General features: G+C 41.5%; 1 protein-coding gene across 6 annotated transcripts in view; it reads left to right on the forward strand.

Moving 5' to 3' along the window:
• The window catches only part of ATP11C (ATPase phospholipid transporting 11C), a 131039-nt gene that overhangs the window by 53892 nt on the left and 62424 nt on the right, over positions 1 to 14723 (forward strand). For all 6 annotated transcript variants that reach the window (XM_063431988.1, XM_063431991.1, XM_063431986.1 and 3 more), the window contains exons 4-6: positions 6724 to 6804; positions 7689 to 7796; positions 12729 to 12857. In XM_063431988.1, coding sequence (XP_063288058.1) covers positions 6724 to 6804; positions 7689 to 7796; positions 12729 to 12857 — 318 coding nt within the window. The remainder of the gene's footprint in view (positions 1 to 6723; positions 6805 to 7688; positions 7797 to 12728; positions 12858 to 14723) is intronic.

Genomic DNA, 14723 nt, shown 5'->3' on the forward strand with positions numbered 1-14723 from the left:
TAGGCTAACACTGGTTCTATGCTATGTGTTTATCACTTTTTTAAATTTATTTTAAAGCTTTATTAAAATATGTATAGTAATTGTCATGTGATACACATTCCAAATATCCCACAATTCCCAGAGCATGTGTCCATGCAGAGAATTATGGGGAAATGGTGCCAGGTGTAGCGAGGAATGTGTATTTTATACTTGTGTGTAAGTAGTTTGTTACTGGAGTGAAAGAGGAATTGTCACAAACAGGGAGGTGATTGTTGCTCTGTATTTCATGGATGAATAGAACAAGCATTTATAACACATAACTATCGGTATATGTACTTTTTGGGGCATCCATATTACTATTAGATGTCAAAACTCTGCCGAGAAATAATCACAAATTATTACCCATTTTTATTTGAGTTAACATAGCTTGTGTGCCCACAAGTAGATTGCAGTAGCCATTTATCGGTCTTTGTTTCAGTTTTAGAGTTTGTGTTTGTGTCTTGAACTATTTAGCAAACAATAACTTGCCAGTTCTGTTTAATTTTCTTTACTTACTAAGCTAGAACACCTTGCTATATATATATACCGTATATACTCGAGTATAAGCCGACCCGAATATAAGCCGAGGCCCCTAATTTTTCCCCAAAAAACTGGGAAAACTTATTGACTCGAGTATAAGACTAGGGTGGGAAATGCAGCAGCTACTGGTAAATTTCTAAATAAAATTAGATCCTAAAAAAAATATATTAATTGAATATTTATTTACAGTGTGTGTATAATGAATGCAGTGTGTGTGTGTATGAGTGCAGCGTGTGTGTGTATGAGTGCAGCGTGTGTGTGTATGAGTGCAGCGTGTGTGTGTATGAGTGCAGCGTGTGTGTGTATGAGTGCAGCGTGTGTGTGTGTATGAGTGCAGCGTGTGTGTGTATGAGTGCAGCGTGTGTGTGTATGAGTGCAGCGTGTGTGTATGAGTGCAGCGTGTGTGTGTGTATGAGTGCAGTGTGTGTGTGTGTATGAGTGCAGTGTGTGTATGAATGCAGTGTGTGTAGGGCCGGTGCAAGGATATTTGCCCCCACCCCCGTGTTCCTTCACCCCCCTCCCCCAGTGGTCCTTACTTCCCCCTCCCCTCCCCCAGTGGTCCTTACTTCCCCCTCCCCTCCCCCAGTGGTCCTTACTTCCCCCTCCCCTCCCCCAGTGGTCCTTACTTCCCCCTCCCCTCCCCTAGTGGTCCTTACTTCCCCCTCCCCTCCCCTAGTGGTCCTTACTTCCCCCTCCCCTCCCCTAGTGGTCCTTACTTCCCCCTCCCCTCCCCTAGTGGTCCTTACTTCCCCCTCCCCTCCCCTAGTGGTCCTTACTTCCCCCTCCCCTCCCCTAGTGGTCCTTACTTCCCCCTCCCCTCCCCTAGTGGTCCTTACTTCCCCCTCCCCTCCCCTAGTGGTCCTTACTTCCCCCTCCCCTCCCCTAGTGGTCCTTACTTCCCCCTCCCCTAGTGGTCCTTACTTCCCCCTCCCCTCCCCTAGTGGTCCTTACTTCCCCCTCCCCTCCCCTAGTGGTCCTTACTTCCCCCTCCCCTCCCCTAGTGGTCCTTACTTCCCCCTCCCCTCCCCTAGTGGTCCTTACTTCCCCCTCCCCTCCCCTAGTGGTCCTTACTTCCCCCTCCCCTCCCCTAGTGGTCCTTACTTCCCCCTCCCCTCCCCTAGTGGTCCTTACTTCCCCCTCCCCTCCCCCCCCCTAGTGGTCCTTACTTCCCCCTCCCCTCCCCTCCCCTAGTGGTCCTTACTTCCCCCTCCCCTCCCCTAGTGGTCCTTACTTCCCCCTCCCCTCCCCTAGTGGTCCTTACTTCCCCCTCCCCTCCCCTCCCCTAGTGGTCCTTACTTCCCCCTCCCCTCCCCTCCCCTAGTGGTCCTTACTTCCCCCTCCCCTCCCCTCCCCTAGTGGTCCTTACTTCCCCCTCCCCTCCCCTCCCCTAGTGGTCCTTACTTCCCCCTCCCCTCCCCTCCCCTAGTGGTCCTTATACCCCCCCTCCCTCCCATAGTGGTCCTTATATCCCCCCCCCTCCCACAGTGGTCCTTATACCCCCTTTTTTTTATTATTATTATTATTTTTTATTATTATTATTATTATTTTTTCTGATTTTATTTATATTTATTTTTCGTCCCCCCTCCCTGCTTGATACATGGCAGGGAGGGGGGCTCTCCTTCCCTGGTGGTCCAGTGGCAGTTCAGTGGGGGGGAGAGGGGGGCTGGCAGAGCTGTAACTTACCTGTTCTGCAGCTCCTGTCAGCTCTCTCCTCCTCTGCGCCGTCCGTGCAGCTCCTTCTATCAGCTCACACTGTAAGTCTCGCGAGAGCCGCGGCTCTCGCGAGATTTACACTGGGAGCTGACCGAGGTGCTGAACGGACGGCGCAGAGGAGGAGAGAGCTGACAGGAGCTGCAGAACAGGTAAGTTACAGCTCTGCCAGCCCCCCTCTCCCCCAGTCTGTATTATGGCAATGCAAATTGCCATAATACAGACTATGACTCGAGTATAAGCCGAGTTGGGGTTTTTTAGCACAAAAAATGGGCTGAAAAACTCGGCTTATACTCGAGTATATACGGTGTATATATATTTATTTTTTTCTTTAAGGCAGAAAAATAAAAAATCAATAGAAAATCTCTCCAATTCCTCATGTTGTTGAATCTTTTTCATAGCAAAGCTTATCTGAATAGTTCTGCAACATGCAATTATAGTGCTTATCCTTTAAAAAGCAACATTTGCCTAGTGTGGCTCTAGGAGGTGAATAACAAGCAAACTGGTCAGACTGCAGTTTTTGGTAGTTACTGGTAGACCAGAATAGACAAATCCCTGAGGCCAGTCAGTTAAAATTCCTAAACTCATACTGAATGTTCGATGATGACAAGCCTTCGCCCTGTGGTAGTGAAGCAAGTCCTTCCCTTGTGATTTACAACCCACAATGTCATCCAACTCACGGTATGAGGACATAGTGTGTCCATGGGGTGTGTTTGATAGTAAATGGGGCAATCTGCGCCTCCCCCCATATCTGTCGGTCTCTTCCTTTGGTCACAGACCTCATATCCAGGCCCTTTGTTTATCTGATGTGCTGAAAGGCTAATCTATGCGTCTTTTCCAAATTAGACCACAAGAATACATTATTGCAAGGGCCCACAAACCTGGTACTGGCCACAATGGTACTCTGTGGGCAGTGTACCGAACCATTTAATGATATAAAATTGGCCATTACAGCTTTCAGTTTTAAGATTAGCTCATTTTGGCATTGAAAAGGTTGAGCAAGCTATTTTCTGTATAGCAGAATGTAGATTTCACAGTGAGTCCAGAGTTTGCTGTGTTTCACTATTATTATTATATTAATGTTTGTTTATATGTTTTTCTAGGAAACATGCACTAAATTTTCATTTACTATTTCACACAACTAAACAATCAATGAAAATGCAGATATGTGCTATTACGTTCAAGTATTATGTTCTCCCACTACATACACAGTTACATTTATATTTAATTATTTAGTGACCATAACCTCCTCCTTTGCCAGGTACAATGTATTCTCATACACCCTACCTATCCCCTGACCAAATGCAATTACCGTATTTATCGGTGTATATAGCACCTCATTTTAAGAATGAAATTTCCCCCCACCCTCATCTCATAGTGTTCCCCCACCCTCATCTCATAGTGTTCTCCCCCTTTCCATAGTATTTTCCACCCCCTCCCATAGTATTTTCCACCCCCTCATCCCATAGTGTTCCACCCCCTCATCCCATAGTGTTCTCCCCCCCTCCCATAGTGTACCCCCCTCCCCTTGTCCCATAGTGCACTTTCCCTCCCCTTGTCCCATAATTACTTACCTGTCTTGAAGCGTGGGCCGGCTTCACAGCGCGCACCGCGGTACAGGAACTTCAATTTCAGGTTCTGGTTTCCGGCGGGACTGAAAGGAAGTGTGCACACTGAGTGCGCACTTCCTTTCAGTCCCGCCGTAAACCAGAACCTGAAATTGAAGTTCCAGTACCGCGGTGCGCGCTGAACACCGGCCCACGCTTCAAGACAGGTAAGTAAACCTTCACATTCGCTCCATAAGACGCACATACATTTCCCCTCACTTTTGAGGGGAAAAAAGTGCGTCTTATGGAGCGAAAAATATGTATATCGGCGTATAACACGCACACATCGTTTGCCCCCTATTTTCAGGGAGAAAAAATGCGTGTTATACGCCAATAAATACGGTAATTACGAATATGTGAATTGCCAGACATTCTAAATTAGTTTAGATCAAAAAAGCCATACTAGAAACATTCTCAAAGTATTTTCTGTTCTACTTGTGTCTGTTTTGGCCTAAAGGGACATCATAGTCACCCAGACTACTACATCTCATTGAGGTGGTCTGGGTCTGGGTGCCCACTTAGTCCTGCAATGTAAAACATTGCAGTTCTAGGGAAACTACATGAGGACATCCAGCATCAGAGAAATCCACATATGAAAGCATTGAAGCAATGATTTCCTATGGGGAGGACCCAATGCGCTTGCACATTATCCCTCCCTGACGTCTGAATACGTCTGAGAAGGCGGAGCTCTGACCCAAGGGATAGGGGCCAAAGGAAATCGGCGCTGGAATTGGATAAGTGACTAAAGTGTTTATAAAAAAAATAAATAAGACCTTTTGCTGTGGAAGACCAGAGGGCTTATATAATGTTAGGAATACAGATTTAGATTTCAAACACTGTAGAATACCTTTACATTTGAAACAAACACATAATAATTAAAAGTCAGAATAAATGATTAATATAAATGTACAACATTTTAATCACTCTATAGTGAAATACATTTTCCATGTCATTTTCCATGGCTTTTTAACGTGCTAAAAACGTGCTATGCTTTTCTTTCAGTCTGAAATATGTGCATATGTATCTAAACAGAGAACAGCAGCGCCCCCACATTATTAGCCTGCGTGCTATTAGTTTGTAGATAATTCTGGGACTTGTACTATTGCTAAGGGGCCATAATTGGAAAGCCCTATGTTGGGAACCTGTTCCAGGACTAGGTTGCTAAAAAGGCTTTGGCACTGATTGATGACATAGCTCATTGTTAATTGTTGATGTTTCTCTCCTGTCTGCACATTATATAGCTTGTGTTCATGGTGTGATTTTCGTCATTCGCAGTTTGCTAGTTTTTTCCGTTTATGTAAAAGTAAAATTGTCATCTGCATTTACTGAAATTGATGCCTTTTACGCACATTTAAAATCCAGGCCTGTTGTCACAATAACCATTCTATTAAAAGTTTACATATGAACAAGGAGAGAATGATGTGTTAATCCTGACGTTATTCCTATTTTTTTTTATGTATTTTTGTAACCTTTTTTTATGTTTGTCTTCCTTCCTCTGAAATTTTTTTGTTTGTTATATGTGAACCATCACATTTCCTTTGTTGCCCTCTAATAAAAGTAAAAAGTACTTCTAATGACTTATGAAGCCTCTGAAGCTCTCCCGCCATGCCAAGCATGCTCGCTCAAAGTATTCTGATTTGAGGTCTGAGAAGGTGTGCCGGGGGGAGACATGCGCGCTCAAGAAGAGCACGCCTGCTAGTTTTTGTTTGCTCCGTGGACTAACTTAAGCAGGAAGAAAATTCCTTGGGTTTGCTTGACAGCCAGGGACTGTTTCATTAATTCTTTTAAAAAGTACCGGTTTCTCATATCGGCACATTTATAAACTGTCATAAATATGGGATATTCCTCAACCATAAAGCACTTCAGCAAGCTGAAGCACCAGGAGCTGAAGAGGACCTCAAATCCAACACTGAATGTGGCCGCTTGGATAAGGCAGACAACAGTTTTCATTCTTAGCAAATTGAAGACTGTCTATGGGTCTATGGGTTGAGGGAATAGCAATGCAAACCTCAATAACTTAAAGGTATACTATAGTGGCAGGAATACAAAGCTGTATTCCTGGCACTATAGCTCCCTCTTTCTCCCCTGCCCGGGTGAATAAAGAGTTAAAAACCCTTTATTTACTTACATGATCCCAGCGCCAATGTCCCTAAGTGCTGGGTCGCAGCTCTTCTTCCCTTCTGTCCCACAACGAACGGGCACTAATGCGCATGGACGGCAAATTATGTGTGCGCATTAGACCTCCCCATAGGAAAGCTTTAAATCAATGCATTCCTATGGGGAAAAATCTGACGCTGGATGTCCTCATGCAGAGCGTGAGGATGTCCAGAGTCAGATACCGGACTAAAGGTCTGTTTGGATGCAGGAAATGCCTCACTGGAGGTAGATTTAGTGCTGCAATGTAACAAAAATGCAATGTTTAACATTGTAGCACAGAGGGCAATAGGTACACTATGCCCAGACCGTTTCAATGAGCTGAAATGATATGCGTACCTACAGTGTCCCTTTAGGTATCCAGGAGCTTTGATGGTTACTAATCCTTGCAATGAGCTCAAAACCCATTGGATTTCAGCACAGGTACACCAGTGACAGGTGAATCATGTTGTGATTGATGATTACATGATCTACGGTAGTTTATTCTGATATTCTATTCTGTCTTCTTATACAGAGGCAACTTGGCATTCCATTAGTTGTGGATTATGGCACAAGTCAGCCTTCTTAGTTGTCACCCACAGTGGCTGATGTGCTATAGGTTGCATGTTCCAAGCCTCCAACGTGGCTGAACTACTTTATTCTTAGAATTAACTATCTTTAAAAAAAATAAACAAAATGTTTTCTTATCTTGCAGGCAATTGTGGATACTCCAACCAGTCCGGTAACAAGTGGCCTCCCTTTGTTCTTTGTTATTACAGTCACCGCAATTAAACAGGTAGAATAATAGACATATTTATCAGGGCACTGTTAGGTACATTTATAGAAGTAAATTACAAAATAAAAACACATAAGCAGTGACTTATCCTGACTCTTTAGGTCTTCAAACAGGAATGTGTGAGGTTTCTCAGCCCACTCTGATACAACCAGAGTAGAGCTGTATGCATTTGCCCAACCTACAGAAAGTTGTGCATACACAAATGGATGCACGCAATTACTGTTACAGGGATTAGGAATATATAAAGACATGTAGTTCCGGGTGCTGGGCAGGCAGATTACTATTTTTGGGGGCTTTTAGCCCTGTTGTGGGCATATAGCAAAGCTGCTGCAGGGGACCCTGGTGAGAACTGTGTCAGGGCAGGGAGTGTATGATCTACACCTCTAGCAGGTGCAGACTACATGAATCGCTCCCTTGTGGTCCAGTGCTCACTAATGAGTCAATTCTTTTGGTCAGCACGACCTTAGTCCCGTGAACAAGTAGACTATTATTATTTCTCAATTCTAAATTGACATGCTCCTGTGTTATTTTATTTAATTTTTAACTCTAGGCTGTAGGAAGTACTTTGGGTGCCCAACAGAAAGTATACTTCACAGTTCACAACATTAGGCAAGCTTCTTCAATCTCTTAAGACTTAAATTTAAAGAGCCTCATTGATTACACTGAGGCGTCTGTTCTGTAGAATAGCCGTAGGGAAAACTAACTTGAATCTGAGTACCCACAAGTTTCACTTGTTGAATAATTCAGATACAGTTTGAATAAGTTTTATTGTTGAATTGACTACGTCCCGAAATTGTAAGAGAACCAATTAATTTGTAAACACATGCATGCATACATACATACAGTTTAATTTGGCTCAACTTTTTCATGTGTTTGTTTCCCAGGGTTATGAAGATTGGCTGCGGCACAGAGCTGACAGAGAAGTGAACAAAAGCACTGTATATGTAATTGAAAATTCAAAATGTGTTAAAAAGGAAAGCGAAAAAATAAAGGTAACAATTTAAGCTTTAACATTCTGGCAGTTTAGTAATGGAATTGAATTGCTAACAGTGTAATAACAAAAATAAATAAAAACTTCTTAAAAATGTTGTAGATCATATTAGTATTCGATAGTACTTGAAACAAATTGAAAGCACTGAAAAAGTACAGTTTAAAAGATGCTGTTGTGTTTTTTTGTTTTTTTTTCTACTGCTATTTTCTTATGTTCTAGGCCAGGAGTTCCCAACTCACTCCTTTTGGCACACCAGTTTTTCTCAGAATCCCACTTGACAGAATTTGGAAATGTCTACCTTCTGCACTGTGGGTGTGCCTGAGTTGACTGCTTTATCAGCCACTGTTCAGCCTCATTTCCACAGTTTTTGAAAACTAATGCTCCTAATGTTGTTTTGAGGTAGAATACACAGGCATTCCAAATATTGTTACAAGTTACAATGCGTTGATACACCTACCCAATGCACAAGCTAGAATGCAGACAGACTGCAGCAAAAACAGAAACAGAGAAGTTCAAAGAAACCTCGGGTAGTCCATGCTCCGGTCTTCACAATTTTTTGCTCACTCGTGCCAGCAACCATTTACATATCAGGCTGATTTCGACCATAAGGGAAGTCAAGATCAAATCTGATCTGAGATTTTGCAATTGGAGTCCTCATATCCTCTAGTTTGCATTGCAATGTATTTTCTTAGGGTCTCCCTAAGTTAAATGGGTAATCCAGACTTGGAAACCATGCTCAATGTGACAAGAGAGCCATCAGCTACACCTCACTGATCCCACAGAAGGCTGAGACGACCACCCAGATTTACGGTGTCTCTCGTTCAAAGTAAACTTCCCACCATTTGTATTGCCATTTGGGTGGGATCAGTCTGAAATTTAAAATGGTGTAGGTTCTCTCTAATGGCACAAGTAAATAAAAAAATGTGAAACCTGGTCAGGGACTAACTAAAAGTTCATGCTTTGTGGTTTCTCTAGTTCTTTCCCACTTTCAGAGTTCTCATAGTCTCTTGTTTTGTTAGAAGGCAGAAACATTCCTACTGTTGTTTCAAGCTAGAACACACAGACACTCCTGCTGTTATGAGCTGGAATACATGGACATTTCAAATGTTATGAGCTAGAATGCGTAAACATTTCTATTGTTGTTGAGATGGCCTTTGCTTCTGTCAGTTCAGCACACAATAGGGAATATGATAAATACTGATGCTCTGTTGTTGTTTTTATCATTATCTACTCGCTGAATACTGATTTTGTTAGATCATCTGGTTTGTCAGCACCAGTAGACAGTTATTAACCTTCACCTTGTTTTACTTCATCGGTCTTCCCCACGGGGTTCTGATCTCAGTGTTATTTTTATTGTAGGGATCTGAGTACATTGAGTCTCGGAAATAAAATGTCAGATTTTATTATTTCCATTAAAATATTGTTTTTGTACTTTAAGACTACTCGGCTCTTGAACCAAGTAATGGCTGTATACCGTACTAGAATTATATAAAAAAAAATAAACATTGATGTCCATTTTTTGTTGTATGTGCTTTAATTTATTACATATACTCTACTTAACTGTTCCGCAACCTTCACAGTAAGGTAGTTTTATAAGCACCGACCAAGAGAGTTCTAATTCATCATAACAAAAATCCGTTAAGGAGCTATTAACGTTTCACTTCCTACAGCCCCCCTTTGGTTAGCGTGCATGGTTAAATTGTGGTGTGTGTGTATATATATATGTCTCAGTTGCGATTTCTGCAATCACCGCTCAAAAGAAGTTTGTAGGAGTATGCCTTTTTTACTGTAACTTTTTCGCTTTTAAAAGTATTATGGCTTATACGACTTATGCAGCTACCGGTTACATTTATTGCCATCATAACATCTTATTTAGTGTTAAATTTGTTTTTTATTTAAACATGCATTCTACACAAAATCTGGCTTGGTGGTCAGACCTTCAATCTTAAAACCTTCAGACTTTTTATTACAATGCTTTAAACGCTTTTAAAATTGTGGCATGGCATTTACTTGGTTTTAAGTAGCGTCTATATAAATAATGTTCTGATTCAGAAATTACTTCACATTCTTAGTTAATTTATAAATGCAATGTCATTTTATGTAAACAAATGTAAATCTCTTTAGTTTGGAAAAACTGCGCCTCAGAGGGGATATGATAGCATTATACAAATATATTTGAGGTCAATACAAACCATTGTCTGGACTTCTATTCATAAACCGAACTATGACATGAGGTCACACATTTAGACTGAAAGAAAGGAGATTGAATGTAAGGCAAAGGAAAGGTGTGTTTTTTGGTTTTTTTGTTTTTTACAGGAAGAACAAAAAGGATGTGGAATTCTCTGCCTGAATAGGTGCTTTTTTCAGAGTCTATACAAATGTTTAAACAGCAATTGGATTAACTAATATAATTTTTAATTGGTGGGGTAATAACTTCTTGACCCAATGAGAGATATCTGACCAGGCCCGAAATGGGCATCTGGCACACTAGTCAATGCTTGGTGGGACGAAATGGCCATGGGCCGAGGCTGGCAGGGGAGGTCACAGGATTTCCTCGGCCGGTCTATACAGACTCTATCTTGCAACTTCGCTGGGTTCCTCTCGCGAGATTCGGAGCGGTGCCATGTTTATATATTAACCTGGCTCCCTCCAACACACAATCCCTCCGAACATTCACACACAGCCCTCTCTCTTTCTCACACACTCACACACTCACACACACAGCATACACACATACACTACACCCCCCCCACTTACATACACTGAACCCTCACTACACCCTTCTCTCACACACACTGCACACATACACACACACAATATTTCCAAACATATATGTATATATACTACAGAACCCCTCACACACATACTCAACCCCTAAACACATTACATTCCACACACACAGTAGATCCCTTACCCAACTCTGGATCATCTACACACATACACAAACTAGATCCATATATACACTCTGAATTCTCTACACACACACTCAGTAGATCTCCTATACACACTCTGGGTCCTTCAAAAACACACTAGATCACACACACACTGCACAACCTACACACACACACACACTACATTCCTGACATACGCACTCTGGATCCCCTATGTATACACTAGGTTCCTTGTAAGCAAAAACATACTACATTCCGTAAAAACACACTCTCTACATTACCTATACACACACACTACAGCCTGTATGCACACACTCGTTACATCCCCTATACACATATGCCCCCTATACACACACTCTCTACAGCACCTAGACACACATACATTACATGACACCACAAACTCAACACGACTGAAACCAACCTATTAACACAATACCTCACCACAATCGGCTCACTGTACACACATGCAATCCCACAACCAGGCTCCAAACACATGCACAATACTCTTTCCTGGCATTTTTGTATTCTGGTATCCCATTTATGGAGACACCAGAGACAAATTTCAAGCAGACACAGCGCAGGCATAACATATACAAGGCCTTTTTCTCGTGCTATAGCTCTTCAGCAGAGCTCTGCGCACGATCTGCCCTGGAAGAGCATTGAACCAACATGCTCACTTGGAGCTGTGGTGTGCTTGTCATTGGGGGTGACAAAACATACCCTATCTGGCACTGTCCCCTCTCAGTGGGCTGCTGTGATTAAAAACTACACAGGCTGAATTTTTTTTCCCTGTCCGGCCCTGTATCTGACGGTCATTCTGGGATCAAGAAGAATTTTTTTCCTAGTTTGTTGCAAAATTGGAAGTGCTTCAGACTGGAGTTTTTTTTCCTACTTTAAACCCAACAGCAAAAACAAATGTGAGAAAGGCTGAACTCGATGGACGCATGTCTCTTTTCAGCTATGTAACAGCAAATATATTTTTAGTAAATCTAAAATGTCAATGCAAAATAAATGTGTTGGGATGATACACAATTTGCATAGGCCACGTGTTCTGACTAATTCAAGTAATGCAAAATAGAATCCATTAAGTCTCCACTGTTGCTTTTTTTTTTTCTTTACAGAGTGTTTTTTTTTTTTTTTTTTTGGAAATCGTGTTCTCAATAAATTGATATTTTCTTCTTCCTGGGTTCAAATAAAGAACCACTATATGTAACCATGAAAAGATTCATTTTGGGGAAAGCAAAAATACTCTGGGCTAGCATTATTTTGTGAACCGTATCCATAAAAGAATAGAATAAGAAAATGGGTACAATGATTAACATTTTTGAATACATGTAAAAGAGTAAAGTTGAAGAGGACGAGATTATTGGTGGCTTGATAATTGTTCAAACCATAAAATGTAATAATACAGACAGACCGATTTCCGTTTTGGAAATCTGTTTGTCTATCTATCTATCTATCTATCTTACATGGGTTGAGATGTAGAGTGGCACAGCAAGTTAAATGTTGCTTACAGATCGTTTATAGCTATTCATATTATTGGCTGTTACATATTTACATAGCCGAAAAGAGACTTGCGTCCATCAAGTTCAGCCTTCCTCACATTTGTTTTTTTGCTGTTGATCCAAAAGAAGGCAAAAAACCCAGTTTGAAGCACAATTTTGCAACAAGCTAGGAAAAGAAATTCCTTCTTGACCCTAGAATGGCAGTCAGATTTATCCTTGGATCAAGCAGTTATTACCCTACATTGAAAGATTATATCCTTGAATATTCTGTGTTTGTAAGTAGGCATCTAGTAGCTGTTTGAACATCTGTATGGACTCTGATAGAACCACTTCTTCAGGCAGAGAATTCCACATCCTGATTGTTCTTACAGTAAAAAAACCTTTCCTTTGCATTAGACAAAATCTTCTTTCTTCTATTAAAATCACTTAAATGTTTCCAGTGTTGTTTTTTGTAGTTTTAAAATGCAGATTTTGCAGTCACTTGATGATCCTGAAAATTGATTAATACTTTACTTATGCAATCCATGTTCCTTTTAGGTCGGTGATATAGTAGAAGTCAGAGACGATGAAACTTTTCCCTGTGACCTTATCTTATTGTCCTCAAGCTGTGATGATGGGGCCTGTACTGCTACAACAGCAAGCCTCGATGGAGAGTCCAACTTTAAGGTATTTCTTTTATACTGCTATATTGGGTTTATTTTAAACCGTTATGTCACGCATAAACCCATTTAATTTGATTTATTTAGGTGTTTTTTTTTTTATTACCTTATGAAATAGTTATGCCCCCATTTCTATCGTATTGATGCCAGTTCCAGTGGTCTGTTCACTTTAATGTTTACATAAAGGGTTACCTAAACTGCCATGATATCTTCAGTGATTTGAAGTGGTCATGGTGATAGGAGTCTGTATGTGCAGTGTTTATTTTTTTAATTCTGCACGTCCACAGATATTCCCTTTTGTACCTGGGTATAGTTACACTCTGGCTCTCGTGACTTTGGCTGTCTATTGTCAACTCTGTGCATAGAACGGCAAGTACTTGTCCCATGCAGGCAGTGCGCCTACAAGTGAAAGCTAGCTTTCTTTTTTTAACAGTCCCTCTTCCTACCCTCTCCTTCTCCCCCCTTGCAGGCTCAGAGCATGTGCATGCGCACTGTTAGTAATGCCCAATAAGGCATTCTACGTTTATTTTAAAAAAGCGTTTCAGAAATGTTAGAGCAACAATTTAAGATGTTTTTAACCTAAATGTAAGTTGTATAAATATAGAACAAACTGTATCTAATTGTTAAAATATGAACACTCTTTTAAAAAGCCATGATTTCATCTAAGAAAAAGGAAGTCAAATCTGCAATTTTCTTTATGTTGAATTTATATAGAGCATAATATGTTATAGGCAGTATTGTCAGAGTGAAAGTAGGTGGAGATGCTGTGTATATATAGTTGGTTGTAGATTAGTGTTCAATTTATCCCCATTCTATTCAGGTCTCTGATTTTTTTTTCTTTTTTCTGTTAATCTGCAATAATACCTACATTTTATTAATGTCTAGTAATGTTAACGGCCCTGCATTCAAAGCTGATTTATTTATATATGTATATATATATATATATATATAATGAAGAAAAATACCGGCACTCTAGGTCTTCCAATGATTGTAGTTTAATTCTCAATCCAATGTCAACGTTTCAGCCCTGGTTCAGGGCTTTCATCAGGACACAGCCACTAGAGGGCACTTCCGTGTCTCTAGCACAGATTTTCTGTGCTAGAGCGTCACTGGACGTCCTCACGCTGTGTGAGGACCTCCAGCGTCGCTCAATTCCCCATAGGAAAGCATTGAAAATCATTTTCAATGCTTTCCTATGGGGAGCTCTCATGCGCATGTGCAGCATTGCCGCGCATGCGCATTAGGTCTCCCCGGCCGGCGGGTGGGATCAGTCTCGCCCACCGGCCGACGTAATGCAGAGGAGGAGGAGCGGCTGCGACCCGAAACCACCACCGAGAGACATCGGTGGGGGTCTCAGGTAAGTGACTGAAGGGGTTTTCACCACTTCAGCAACCGGGGATGGGGGGTGGGAGGGAGAGGGGACCTGCAGTGCCAGGAAAACGGATTGTTTTCCTGGCACTGTAGTTTCCCTTTAAGTCCTATTTAGGAACTAAATCAGGAGCTTGCAAATCAAGATCTTATGCTCAAAAAGCAGCCTGCAATGGTTTTTAGACCGTCAAAATATTCATGACTTTGTCATATAACTGGTACTTGTGACTTCAGTGTGCTAAACATGGCTGCCTTTACTGATCAGGAGATTCTCTAGAAATTTTTAAAACTTATGTAACCGTTTTATATTTTAAGAAAGCATAGAGGACCGTTGGATAAACTGTTGCACACTTAGACTTTACACGGCTTAGTCACTCGCTTCCCTTGGCCTTTTTAAAACTGAGTCATTGCTGTAAGTGTGATAGATTCAGAGCTGATGGAAACACGGCAGCCAGCAGAAACATCATACACATGCATACTAGAAGATAAACGAGGTCTGTGTGAA

Source organism: Pelobates fuscus, chromosome 9 (assembly GCF_036172605.1).
Source record: "Pelobates fuscus isolate aPelFus1 chromosome 9, aPelFus1.pri, whole genome shotgun sequence".
NCBI lineage: Eukaryota > Metazoa > Chordata > Amphibia > Anura > Pelobatidae > Pelobates > Pelobates fuscus.